The sequence below is a fragment of the Myxine glutinosa genome, chromosome 1, assembly GCF_964187855.1.
Source record: "Myxine glutinosa chromosome 1, kmMyxGlut1.1, whole genome shotgun sequence".
NCBI classification, from domain to species: domain Eukaryota; kingdom Metazoa; phylum Chordata; class Myxini; order Myxiniformes; family Myxinidae; genus Myxine; species Myxine glutinosa.
This window is the reverse complement of record NC_136261.1, coordinates 414,354,476-414,369,251: the sequence shown is the minus strand read 5'-3', so window position 1 is coordinate 414,369,251 and position 14,776 is coordinate 414,354,476. Positions and strand designations below refer to the sequence as shown.

At 43.1% G+C, this 14,776-nt stretch overlaps 1 protein-coding gene across 2 annotated transcripts in view; it reads right to left on the bottom strand.

Annotated features, from left to right (window-relative positions):
* Nucleotides 1-3,243: 3,243 nt before the first annotated feature.
* The window catches only part of LOC137419043 (uncharacterized), a 44,712-nt gene continuing 33,179 nt past the window's right edge, over nucleotides 3,244-14,776 (bottom strand). Inside the window, exon 2 of one of the 2 annotated variants that reach the window (XM_078770546.1) lies at nucleotides 3,244-5,452. In XM_078770546.1, the coding sequence (XP_078626672.1) occupies nucleotides 3,816-5,452 (1,637 nt within the window). In that variant the 3' untranslated portion in view covers nucleotides 3,244-3,815. Of the gene's footprint in view, nucleotides 5,453-5,691; nucleotides 5,728-14,776 lie in introns of those variants that run through there. The other variant, XR_013621920.1, reaches the window with a different exon arrangement.

Sequence of the window (14,776 nt, the reverse complement as noted above, 5' to 3'; positions counted from 1 at the left end):
CAAGAATGTGTCCAAAAATGGCAATTTGGCGGCTATTTTGTTTATGCTAATTAGAAGGTCAAAAACTCTAAATTCGGCTTGGGAAGCGCGTTAGTCGAATGCAACAAACCCTTATTATGTTAAGAAGTGAGGTTTCCAACCTTTACCCAAAAGTGCACCCAACATTCACATTTCTCAGAAATCCGTCTTGTCTGTTAGTAGCTAGACCGCCACTCAGTAGAGCGCATACTCGTGCCGTGGGTGGCCGCTGCTGAGCCCTATCTTCCAATAGTAACAAATCCTTCAAAAAATTCCTGGATCCGGAATAATATCCTGAGCTTCACCAAAAACTAATCAATTCTTCCTTATCCCAAGGGCAATCATCCCACCAATTTTCATCCAAATCTGTCCAGAAATTTTCCAGATATCTTGTTCAGAAACACACACGGATGGACACGATCGAATGCATTACTCCCTAGCGGGAGTAATTATCGAGCTGCCTGCTGCGTAGGTCTCTTATCTTGTATAATGAGGTTTAATAATCAAGCACTTAGTAACTTGGAGATCGCCCATTGGCCCAAGGGATGGAGGGGTGCAACTGTTCGACGTTTGTTATGTAATTACGTCGATCAAATATAGATATCTCACGGTGTACAATGAACAATGTTCAATGAATGAACAATGAACGGAGCAAAGTACAGAGATATCCTTAATGAAAACCTGAAACAGAGCACCCAGGACCTCAGACTATGTTATGTCAAAGGAGACGAGATCAAGGAAGACTTTCTGTTCTGCAAGCCTCTCACAACAACGATGAAAGCAGCTGACATGAAGAAGCTCGTGGACAACTTCTTCAGAAGCAACGGCCTCTCGCGGGACATGGTGTCTGCAGTTTGCTCTGACGGAGCTGCAGCCATTCTGGGATGCAAATCCGGTTTTGGAGAACTGGTGAAGGCCGATGCACCACACATCATCGTCACACACTGCGTCCTGCACAGACACGCACTGGCATCAAAGACCCTGCCTCGAAAACTGGCCAATGTTCTGAAAATCGTCGTTGAAACTGTGAATTACGTGCGAAGCCATGCTCTGAATCATCGCATCTTCAAAGAGCTGTGCAATGAAATCGGCTCTGAATTCGAAGTCCTTCTCTACCACTCTGACGTTCGATGGTTATCACGAGGGAAGGTAGTGAGCCGTGTTTTTGCCTTGCGTGTAGAATTAGCCCTGTTTTTGCGAGAACACCAGCATTGCCATGCAACGCACTTCCAAGAGTCAGAGTTCATCCTCACCTTGGCGAACTTGGCTGACATCTTCAACACACTCAATCATCTCAATTGCCAGATGCAGGGCGGTGGAGTGAATGTCATCGAATCTGAAGAAAAGCTGAGCGCTTTCCGAAAGAAGTTACCATTGTGGAGGCGGCAAACAGAGAACGACAACTTCGCGAACTTTTCGGTACTGGACGAGTGCGTGAGCGGGATGGAAGATGAGTCTGAAGTTGGAGGCACTGCTGTACCGGGGGAGCTGAAGCAAGCGATTGCCATGCACTTGGATGAGCTGGGAAAGTCATTTGACGGTTACTTCCCCGACCAAGAGCAATACCCAGCATGGGTGTGGCAGCCGTTTACTTTTGACGTGGCAATGGCAGTTGTCAATGACCAATACCTTGACGACCTCATCGAACTTCAGCAGAGCCAAACTGAACAACAACTCTTTGGCACAACAACGCTCACAATGTTTTGGTGCCGCCAAATGGAAGAGTATCCTCACATCGCTAAAATTGCCCTTGAGCTCCTCACGCCGTTCTTTACAACGTATCTCTGCGAGCATGCGTTTTCGAAACTGGTGGACATTAAAACAAAGATAAGGAGCAGGCTTGCATGCGAAAATGATTTGAGGGTGGCCCTTGCCAAAACAAAACCACGCATTTCCCAGATCGCCTCCTAAAAAGAGGAACAGAAAACGCATTAAGATGTAATTCTTCTTAATTTTTGGGTCAAATTTGAGGGGTTCCGCGAGTGTGTTCGGTGGGTTTCGTTAGGGTTCGGCGCCTTTAGAAAGGTTAAGAACCACTGTCCTAGAACCTAACGGATGTCGTCACGAGGCGAGGAGAAACACGAACTACACGAACATCGCCATTGTCCAAACTGTTTATTCATGCATGCGCAGCTGCAACATAGCAATACATCACAAAGCTCGTTTTTCGCTCACCTAGACTTTAGTCCGGTCGGTAAATGTATCGATCGAGCAGTGTCCATAGGTAAGTGAGCGAGTGACAGAGAGTGTGTATGTATGTGTGTGTGTAAGACAGTCAGAGAGTTGTGTGAGTCAGTCGGTGAGTTGTGTGTGTCAGTCAGTGAGTTGTGTGTCAGTCAGTGAGTTGTGTGTGTGCCTGTCAGTGAGTTGTGTGTGTGTCAGTCAGTGAGTTGTGTGTGTCAGTCAATGAGTTGTGTGTGTCAGTCAGTGAGTTGTGTGAGTCAGTCTGAGTTGTGTGGGTCAGTCAGCGAGTCAGTCATTGAGTGAGTCATTGAGTGAGTCAGTGAGTGATTCAGTGAGTGATTGAGTGATTGTGTCAGTCAGTGAATGTGTGTGTGTGTATGTGACTGAGTGAGACAGTCAGTCAGGGAGTGATGTGATGATGGTTTCGATAACCTTGCTGATGATTGGGGTCAGTCAGGGAGTGATGTGATGATGGATTCCATGACCTTGCTGATTATTGGGGGAAGTCAGGGAGTGATGTGATGGATTCCATGACCTTGCTGATGATTAGGAGCAGTCTGATTGGTCTGTCGTTGCAGGGATCTGGTTTTTAATTTTGTTTCTTGTTTTTAAATAATTCTTACCTCTTGGTCTGGCCAGTGGCCACATCGACTTCGACTTTAATCTCAACTTTGGGGTTCGTTGGAGGGGGGGGGGGGGGGTGGTGGGGGAGAGGTTCGTTCCCCTCTTCCTTTCTTTAGAAGTCTGTGTTCAAAGGTATTCCCTCCATTAACAATGCATTACCATTGATGTTGAGAAAAATGTGGTGGAAACAATCTGTGTGGCCTTTCTTCCACGTTAGGACCTGTATAACCGAGGTGCTTGGCAGCAATCAGTGATGGCATGAAGTGCAGTCTTGCCATGATGGTAAATGTTGTGCAAGGTTTTCAACTGGTCAGATCAGGATTACTTCGAGGGATATACGCACTCCAAACTCTTCTTTGACTGATAATTGACCATAATGTGCCATTACATATTATTCACAATAACACAGACGGTGCATTTGTGCTTTGAGGACCTCTCTTTATTGTGAAACTCTTCACAAATTCAAGTTTCATGAAAAACATAGGCAGGAGTCTTCTTCTGATAAACGATTCTACAACAAGGGTGTTCTGGCTAATATCACACGTGGCAATGAAACATGTACTTCAGCTAAGATTGAGTAAAAATTGATGTTCAAACTGCCATGGCAAGAACCCATCTGAGCATAACCATAAAGGGACAAAAAAAAACAACTAAATCAATGAGAAAACAAAATTCCTAAACATTTGTCACAATCAAAAAAGAACCAAAAAGAAAAAAAGGAAGTTCTCCCAGATCCTTTTTCAGTAAAGGATCATTATTCATGAACTGGTTTATGAAACTTCATTCTCATAGCTTTGTTCCAAGGGCTTGTTTTAGAATCCCCACTGAACCTCTGACAGCCTCCACTGAAGTTTATTTGTTGTCATATTCCCTGGAATACTTTATTAGTACTGTTAGGCTTTTCTTGATCATCCAGATTCTCTGTTGCTCCAACTATCACTGGTACATATTCAGGTTTCTTCAATTCCGAAATCCTATTCACCTAATTTTTAATATCCCGGTATTTCAGATTTCAGCTCTCCTGAATGGATCTTCATATGTGATTTCAAATTGCCTTTTTGAAAGAAACCTTTATCACATATCAAGCATTTGAGAGGATGCTCTCCTGTATGGATCGTCATATGCGATTTCAAGCTGACGTTATGAGAGAAACCTTTGTCGCATATCGAGCATTCATATGGACGTTCTCCTGTATGGATCCTCATATGTGATTTCAAATTGCCTTTTTGAAAGAAACCTTTATCACATATCAAGCATTTGAGAGGATGCTCTCCTGTATGGATCGTCATATGTGATTTCAAGCTGACGTTATGAGAGAAACCTTTGTCGCATATCGAGCATTTATATGGATGTTCTCCTGTATGGATCCTCATATGTGATTTCAATTCGCCACTTTGAGAGAAACCTTTATCACATATCGAGCATTTGTAAGGTCGCTCTCCTGTATGGATCCTCATATGTGCTTTCAAATTGCCTTTTTGAAAGAACTCTTTATCGCATATCGAGCATTTGAGAGGATTCTCTCCTGTATGGATCATCATATGTGATTTCAAACTGCCTTTTTGAGAGAATCCTTTATCACATATCGAGCATTTGTGAGGTTGATCTCCTGTGTGGATCCTCACATGTAATTTCAAATTGCCTTTGCGAGTGAAACCTTTGTCGCATATCGAGCATTTGTGGGGTCGCTCTCCTGTATGGATCCTCATATGTGATTTCAAACTGCATTTTTGAGAGAAACCTTTATCACATATCGAGCATTTGTGAGGTTGATCTCCTGTGTGGAACCTCACATGTAATTTCAAATAGACCTTGTGAGAGAAACCTTCATCACATATCAGGCATTTGTGAGGTTGCTCTCCTGAATGGATCCTCAAATGTAATTTTAAACTGCCTTTGTGAGAGAAACCTTTATCACATATCGGGCATTTGTGAGGTTGCTCTCCTGTATGGATCCTCATATGTAATTTAAAACTGCCTTTGTGAGAGAAACTTTTATCACATATTGAGCATTTGTGGGGTCGCTCTCCTGCATGGATCCTCACGTGTAATTTCAAACTGTTGCTATGAGAGAAACCTTTGTCACATATCGGGCATTTGTGCGGTCGCTCTCCTGTATGGATCCTCATATGTGATTTCAAATTGCCTTTCAGAGAGAAACCTTTATCACATATCGAGCATTTGTGAGGTCGCTCTCCTGTATGGATCCTCAAATGTGATTTCAAATTGCTGCTTTGAGAGAAACCTTTATCACATATTGAGCATTTGTGAGGACGCTCTCCTGTATGGATCTTCATATGTTTATTCAAATTGATTTTTGTAAAGAAACCTTTATCACAGACAGAGCAATTGTGAGGGTGTTTTCCAGTGTGGATCCTCATGTGTATTTTGATGATACTCTTTGAAGCAAAATCCATTCTGCATACATTACACTTATAACGTATTCGCCTTTCTTGCACCTTTTTGTGTTTGTTTAATTTAATATAAATATTGGTGTTGCGAGGCCCAGACTTGTATTTTATAGGAAGTGGGTCTTGATTTCGTGATTGTTTCTTCAAAAAAGGCTTCTTCTTTACTGTCAAGCTGTGACTGGACCTCATTTGTCCCATTTTAATTCTGGATTGTTCTACAGAAACAAAGAACACATTTTATTTTTTGTCAAAATCAAAATGAAAATATTTAACACTTTTCAGAAAATTTTCGATTTTCTCAACACAAAAGATTTGTTAATTTTTGTGAAATTTTTACGTTTCCACTCACCAGTTGCAAAAGAGGAAGCACTTCCGTTTGTCATGTGAATATCATCTGAACCTTCCTTTGCTGAAGCACATTTTGAATCTTCTGTGACAGATGAATCGTTGTTCTGTTGTCTGCCTTCCATATTTACAGGATGGACATCACCTGTGTACAAATCAGCATCAGTCTTTTGCAGGTAAATGAGATTGAGAACTATCTTTAGAGTTCATCGATCATGTTACGCCATGGATTGTGCACTTCAATTTAAATATAATAATGAAGTTAAACATTGTTAAAAACAAAAATTCCGGATGTTAAGCACTATTGAAACAGTCTTCTACATGACCCTGATACACCACCCTATTTAACATGTCGAAGTACTGCTAAACTGGAGGATCGTGGAAGTAAAAATAAGGCGATTTGTGTTCAACAGTGTTTGTGTTTAATTCAATTTAAATAAAATAAAGATTGTAAAATGAATCAAAATAAATTTCTGGAATTTACTGGTGGTAAAAATTTCTCAAAATATCCTTTCACACAGCTCGGAACAAGTGTGTATCGACCCTCAGCAGAGCCAGGAAATAATATCGCTCCACTCTCAAGACTGAACTCTCAAACTTGTCTCCCTCCTCCAAGTCCTGGTGGCATCTGGACAAATATGTTTATCGTGTAGTTCCCCTCCAATTCCCTCCATTTCCTGAAATTACTACACACATGACACTGCACATGAAAAAGCTGAATGTCTCAACTCTGTGTTTGCCTTAAAATCTTGTGTCATAAAACCATCTCTCTCTGTACCCACCTAAATTAGTCGTACCCAGCTGCTCCTGGACTCTGTGTCCTTCTTTACCGACAAGGTAGAGAAGTTTCTGTCAAACCTCGACTCTGATTCCGCAACTGGACCAGGCAGCATCACCCCACAGGTCCCAAAATACTGCTCTACCGTGCTGTCACACCCTCTCTCTGTACTCTTCACCCTCTCTTTTACTCAAGGTCATCTGCCATATACTGGGAAATCAGACAACATCACTGCTTTACACAAAAAATGTGCAAAACCAGATTCCTGCAACTACAGACCAATCAGCCTACTCCCAATCCATATTCGCTTCTGATATGAAATCCTTCCTCTTTTCCAATGGCTTGATCTCTGATCATCATTTTGGATTCAGACCAGACCACTCTACTATGGAGATGCTGCTTCTGCTGTCTCAACAATGGATGGAGGTCCTCAATGCTAAACAGGAATTAAGAGCCGTCTTCCCTTGACATATGTCGTGCCTTCGATACGGTCAGGCATGCCGCCCTGCTTACGAAACTCTCCTCTTATGGTATCTATGAAAATCTTCACACATGGCGTGGACTTCCTCTCCAGTCAAAGTCAACGTCTCGCTCTGAATGGAATTCTTTCATCTCCCCTTCCTGTCCAGGCTTGAATGCCTCGAGGCAGTGTTCTCGGCCCTGTGCATTTTCTTGTCTTCATTAATGATCTCTCCAACTCGCTGGACAATCCTCTCTATCTTTTTGCTGATGACTCCACCCTCTGCCGCTCCATATTACAACCCTGAGATTGGCAAGCAGCAGCCTTTTCACTCTCTGCAGACTGGATAAAATCACAAACTGGTCAAACAAGTTGAACATGTCATTCTATCCTGACAAATCTCACACCCTCACTATTTATCTTCGTAAAGACGGTTTGGAAAACCCGCTGTCACTCAAGCTTTTGGGTCTGACTGTCTGCCATGCTTTTTTTTTTTTGATTTTTTTTTTTTTTTGTATACTGAATCGAGGCTCGTGAAAGAGCTAACATTTACTTCACAAACAAATCAACCAGACAAACAAAATATATAAAAAGAGGGAGTGGAAGACAAGATGGGGAGAGAAGGGGAAGCACACAAACACAACATTTGAGAGCAGGGAGATGTGTGGGAGGGAGAGGGCTTGGTGGGAGGGAGAGGGCTTGGGGGGAGGAGGCGTGGGAAGGGTGGGGGGGGGGTGGGAGAAGTATAAAACACAAGGACCTTTATGGTATCTATGAGTTGGGACTTCCAGGACAGAAGTTGGTATTTCAAAAAAGTGGAATTGGGGTGAAATTAGCGGGGGTAGAAAAGATCAAGGTTTTGGATGGGGGAAGACATGAGGGTGGACATGGACACCTGTTTTAAAGACCTGGAGGGTGGAGTGGGATTGAAGAGAGTGAGGGAGTTTGTTCCAGAGGCGGGAGAAAAGAAGAATGAAGGAGTGAAGGTGAGCAGAGAGTCTTGATTTTGGCAGTTTAACCATAAGAGGGTTGCAGGCAGATCTTGTGCGACCTGCAGGAATATTTGTGGGACAGAGCCCAGAGAGAGCTGGGGGGCAAGGCCAGAGAGGAGTCGGTAGAAGACGGAAAGACCACCAACCTGCCTGCGGTGAGTGAGTGAGAGGCCCTTGGAGTTAGCTTCATCGCGGGAGATTCCAATGATTCTGAATGCTTTGGTTTCAACAGCGTGAAGACGAGCTAGGTGTGAGGCAGGAGCACCAGCCCAGAGGGTAGAGCAGTATTCCATTGAGCTGCGGATGAAAGCCTTGTATGTGGTGAGGAGCTCAGGTGTGCCAAGGAAGGACTTCACACGACGGAGGATGCCCAGTCGGCGACTGGCTTTGGAGGCCAGATTTGAAATGTGGTTTTCCCAGGAAGGATCATGGCAGATAGTGAGACCCAAAAGCTTGAGTGACAGAACTTCTTGGAGAGGATTATTCAGAAAGTGGATGGGAGGGTTGTCCAGTCGTTCTTTTCGGAGAGACATCTTAAGAGTGTGAGATTTGTCAGGATTGAAAGACATGTTCCACTTGTTTGCACAGTCTGTGATTTTGTCCAGGTATGCAGAGAGTGAGGAAGCTGCAGACTGCCGATCTGAGGGATGACGAATGGAGCGACAGAGAGTAGAGTCATCAGCAAAGAGATAGAGAGGATTTTCAACAGAGTCAGAGAGATCATTGATGAAGACCAGAAAAAGCACAGGGCCCAGAACACTGCCTTGGGGAACTCCAGCCTGAACGGGAAGAGGAGATGAGAGAAACCCATTCAGGGCCACATGTTGACTATGACTAGAGAGGAAGTCCGCCAGGCATGCGTGGAGATTTCCATGGATACCAAAAGAGGAGAGTTTGGTGAGCAGAGCGGGGTGCCAGACCGTATCGAAGGCACGTGATATGTCGAGGGAGACAGCTCTAATTTCCTGTTTGGAATTGAGGACCTCCATCCATTGTTGAGAAAGCAGAAGCAGCATGTCCAGAGTAGAGTGACCAGGTCTGAAACCAAATTGATGATCAGAGATCAAGCCATTGGAGAAGAGGAAAGATTTCATATCTGAAGCAATGATGGATTCCATGACTTTGCTGATAATTGGGAGAAGGCTGATTGGTCTGTAGATGCTGGGATCTGTTTTTGCACCTTTTTTGTGCAAAGCGGTGATGTTGGCAGATTTCCAAGCAGATGGCAGATGACCTTGAACAAAAGAGAGGGTGAAGAGAACAGAGAGAGGGAGTGAAAGAGCAGAAGAACAGGATTTTAGGACCCGTGGGCTGATGCCGTCTGGTCCAGTTGCAGAATCAGAGTCGAGGGTTGACAGAAACTTTTCCACCTTGTCAGGAGGAAAGGACACAGAGTCCAGGAGCAGCTGGGTACGACTGGGTATGGTGGGTACAGAGAGGGATGGGTTTGGGACACAAGATTTAGAGGCAAACACAGAGTTGAAGCATTCAGCTTTTTCACGTGCGGAGTCAGCCGTGTGGCCGTTTGAATTGAGGGAGGGGTTGGAGGGGGAACAAACACCAGAAACAGATTTGACCAGACGCCACCAGGATTTCGAAGAGAGAGACAGATAAGAGAGTTCAGTGCTGAGAATGGAGAGATATTGTTTCCTGGCTCTCCTGAGGGTGGACACACACTTGCTTCGGGCTTTGTGAAAGGAAGTGAGATTTCCTTCCGTTGGATTTGCTTTCCAGGAGACAAAAGCAAGCTGTTTCTGGGCAATAGCATTATTACTCAGGAATAATAATGGGGCACAATCTTTACTGGGAAAACCACATTTCCAAGCTGGCCTCCAAAGGCAGCCGCTGACTGTGCATCTTCTGTCGTGCGATGCCCTTTCTTGGCACTACTGAGCTTCTCACCACATACAAGGCTTTCATCTGCAGCTTAATGGAGTCCTGCTCTCTCTCTCTCCTCTGGGCTGATGCTCCTGCCTCATACTTCATGCTGTAGAAAACAAAGCTGTTAGTATCATTGGTATCTCCCACGATGAAGCCGATTCTGAGGGATTTTCACTTTCGCACTGCAGGCAGGTTGGTGGTCTTTCTGTCTTCCAATGGTTCCTCTCTGGCCTAGCGCCCCCTACCCTGTCTGTGCTCTGTCCCCAAAATATTCCTTGAGGAGGCACAAGATCTGCCAACAACCCTCTTCTGGTGAAACTTTCAAATGCAAGACTCTCTTGCTCACCATCACTCTTTAATTCCTCTTTTCTCACGCCTTTGGAACAAACACCCACACTCTCTTCAATCCCACTCCTACCTCGAGGTCTTCAAAAGCAGCTGTTCACCACCATCCCTTGTTTTCCCCCATCCAAATCCTTGATCTTGTCTATCTCCGTCAAACTTTCACTCACTCACCGCAGGCAGGTAGGTGGTCTTTCTGTCTTCTACCGACTCCTCTCCGGCCTTGCACCCCCAGCTCTCTCTGTGCTCTGTCCCCCAAATATTCCTACAGGTCGCACAAGATCTGCCTGCAACCCTCTTATGGTTAAACTGCCAAAATCAAGACTCTCTGCTCACCTTCACTCCTTCATTCTTCTTTTCTCCCGCCTCTGGAACAAACTCCCTCACTCTCTTCAATCCCACTCCACCCTCCAGGTCTTTAAAACAGCTGTTCACCACCATCTCTTATCTTCCCCCATCCAAAACCTTGATCTTTTCTACCCCCGCTAATTCACCCCAGATCCACCTTGTTTGAAATTCCAACTTCTTTCCTGGAAGTCCTGGCAGTGTCCATATGTTTTATACCTCTCCCACCGCCCCCTTCCCATGCGCCCCCCCCCCCAAAGCCCTCGCCCTCTCTCAGATCTCTCGATGTCTCCATGTCTCTCGGTCCCTGCGCTCAAATGTTGTGTTTGTGTCCTTCCCCCTCTCTCCCCTTCTTGTCTACCGCTCCCGATGTTATATGTTTTATGTGTCGGTTTGTCTTTCTGTGTGATTAATGTTCGCTCTTTCACGAGCCTCGATCTTGTATACAAAAAAAAAAAAAAAAAAAAAAAAAATACACCCCAAATCCACCTTTTTCAAATTCTGACTTCTTTCCTGAAAGTCAAAGTCATGTCCATTTGTTTTATACCATTTTATCCCCATTCCCCCACCCCTCCACAAATCTACTAATGTCACTGTTCTCTACTATTGTTGTGCATATGTACTTTCCTCTCTCTCCCCCTCTCGTCTCCCGCTCCCTTTATTATATATTTTGTGTGTTAGCGATTACACGAGCCTCAACTTTGTATTAAAAAAATAATGAAAAAAATAAAATTGAATGGCACTCAGCAGCACATCCTTTTGACTTCAAAAGTAGTTGGTGGTTGAATTCAGTTCGCTGATAGGAAAATCTTCTTCAAATTTCAAGTGAATTGGATGACAATTGAGGATTTTAGAAATTCGAATAAGTCGTGGACCTTATCGCCGATGCTGATCTGAAAAATAGTTGGCGGTTGAATTCAGTTCACCGATATGAAAATCCTATTCAAATTTCAAGTCAATCATATGAAAATTGAGGATTTTAGAAATTTGAAGAATATGGTTGACCTTTGGCATTTGTTGATCTTACGACCTATGTTGACATAAAAATAGGTCGAGGTTGAATTCATTCAGCAAATATGAAAATCCTCTTCAAATTTCAAGTCAATCATATGAAAATTGAGGATTTTAGAAATTTGAATTGTTGACCTTTTGGCCGATGTTGATGTCAAACATTGTTGATGGTTAAATTCAGTTAGCTGATATGTGAATCCTATTCAAGTTTCAAGTCAATCGGATGAAAACTGAGGATTCTAGGAAAAAAAAGTGGTTGACCTTTGGCCTATTTTGACCTTTTAACATCAAAAATAAAGACGATTCTGTCAGATCACCAACTCTACCGTTTGGTGGTTTCATGAAGATCGGTTGAAAACTGTGACCTGTAGACGAGTATAAGTGAGCAGACAGACAAACACACAAACCGGAGTGATCAATATACTTGTCAAAAAAGGATTTTTTGCCAAGTAACAAATAGACAGACAGACAAGGGTGAAAACAAAACCTCCACCAACCTTCGGTGGAGGAAGTAAGGATACCTGTTTTCAGTAACTCGTTCAGGAACTCAAGTCAAAGCTGAGATGAACCGAGTCAGGTCATGTGACATGGCAAAGTTAAATGCACTGACACCATGAGGATCTGTGCTGTGAGAGAATCCATTTATCTATTTATTATACCATTGAGCGGAACCATGAGTGCACGATGGCTAGTGGCATGAGCGATCGGTGAGGCAAAACATCCTGTCTATCTGCTAGCACACACTAAATCAAGCCATTGAAGGAAATTAAACAAAAACAGACAGGATGGAAAACCACATACCAAAGAACAGGTACGTATTTAGAAGCACACAAGATTCAATAATAATGGGGCACAAATTTACAAGCACATCAAACAATAACCAAACATCAAGAAAGGCACAAAAGAGCAGATCTTATCTTACCCGTACCAATTATTTCCCACTAAGGCATTCTTACTTATTTATTTGTACAAAAGACATGGCTCCAACAGAACAATTAAGGAAAAAATATAGAGAGGAAGTAAAGCGCATAAAGAGGTTGGGCAAAGTATATGGTAGACCTCTGACTCATCCTCGGCACGCGTCGATGTTCATGTGCCAATCCCGCAATGGGAAGAGAAACAAGGAAAAAGGGAGGGGTAATGAGAGCAGAATGTGGTGAGTTTTAATGAGAACAGTGTGTGGAAAGTAGCTTTAGTCTTTAGAGGAAGATAGGGAAGAGCGAATGAATAGTTAATGGGACGTTGTTGTTATTGTTGTATCAAGGGTTTTATGGCCGGCCTTGTCAAAAAAAAAAACATCGGGAAAAGCCACAGGAGGCAATCACAAACTGGGGGGAAACTAACTTTAATCCCTACCGAGTTCACATAGCTTCACCCCCCATGTGAAGACGCAAAAACAATCTTAAGCTCCAGTTTCCTTACTTAATACATCGGGGTGCCTCCTACGCATCCACGGTCCATGCTACACCTATACAATTCTGCCTCGACGATGGTATTTCATCCCATACCCCCACAAACGTAACACTATCAACTCGCTCTTCTCTGTGCATGTGCGGTCGTTAAAAATTCACAGCCAAAGAACTGTTTATTTACGGATTCATGTGCCGATTCGGGTTCAAAATATAATATTAAATTTAAATAGGTTGTCCACATTTGTAGACAGACAGACAGACAGACCTGAACCAATTGCTTAACCCCACTTGTCACTTTTAGTTTGCGAGGTAATTAAACAGCTACCTGCAAGCACAACATAGGAATCCAAAAAGCCTTTTGTGTCGAAGACACAAGAAATGCCAATATTATGGACTGTGTGTTCCAATTTACAGCAACCCTGGCTGACATCACTGTTAAACTGAGATTTTTGCCCATAACTTTCATCCCATCTGAAGGTACCACAAACACTTGAGGATTCCAAGAAGAAAAAAAAAGTGGTTGACCTTTGGCCAATTTTGACCTTCTAAAATAAAAAATAAAGAGGATTCTGTCAGAACCAGTCAGAGCCAGGTTAGGTCAGGTAGGGCAGCCCATCGCCACGCCCACTTTCTGCCGGTACTCCACAGACCTCCAAGCCACCGTCCCCCAAACAGCACGTTGCCCAGCCCATTCCCATCTCCTTGAGATACTGATCAACCGACTGCAATCACAAGGCATGTGGTCAGCCCTCGGGCTCGCACATCTCAGTGACAACATGTGGAACCATTAATATCACTGCCAAGGTAAGTGAATCTCGATGTGATCTCAATATCCTCACCACAGACAGGTACAGACCGGATAGTCGTATCCAAGATGTCATTGAAAGCCTGGATCATATATATAGTCCATGGGCCAGAGGGGCCTACCGTGCACCCCCTCCCCCCCCCCCCCCCCATGATCCTCCCCAATGTGCATAATTATGATGTGATGTCTCCTTAGATGAGGAAAAAATATTTTGGTCGATGTTTTCTTTTGGCATTTTGGGAGACATGTCAAAATGTCCCTTATTTAATATATCGACGATTTCTTGAAGTATGCTAATTACTTGCACCTTCGTTATGTTGTATCTCAATAATTATAAGCTCAAATATTACTGAATTTGGCATGTCATTGCTTTTGATTATGTTTAACAATCTGACAAAGTTTTACTTACGTCATGTTTTGATTTCATGTTTATTAAGTCATCTCAGCATACATTGAAATACATCATATCTGCCGTTTCTTTTTCTTTCTTTCTTTCTTCTCTTCTCTTCTCTTCTCTTCTCTTCTCTTCTCTTCTCCTCTTCGTCTCCATGTGTCTGTGTGTCTGTCTTTCTCTTTCTCTTTCTCTCTCTCTCTCTCTCTCTCTCTCTCTCTCTCTCTCTCTCTCTCTCTCTCTCTCTCTCTCTCTCTCTCTCTCTCTCTGTCGTGAATGAACACAGATAATCAAAAGAAGGATTGTGTTAAATTTTGCTTTTATTAACATCCAGTCTTCAAATAACTGTTTGAAATATTAACATGATACACCAATATGCTAATTAACCCAGTTGCACATGTAAAAGTATCACAAACACATATTTCAGTTTATACAGATGTTGTTTGTGTAATCCTTGATGACATCACATGACGTCAGCATGCTGAAAAACATCATACATTCTGTAGTTAACCCACATAAAAGGGATTTATTTGTTTTTGTTCTGGTTAGAACAAGTATTGATGTTGCAGTCGGAAATAAATAGCATACAGTATCAACAACACACATATAACAATTAATTTATTCATAAGCAAACATGCAAATCAACTTGATAACTATTACTCCATGTATTCCAAAAATAATTAACAAGTTGGTCGTGACGTTACATTGGACTATTCACTTGTTTCAAAGAATTAAAGACAACCGTGATCATGCCTTCATAAAGAATACTGTCCTGTC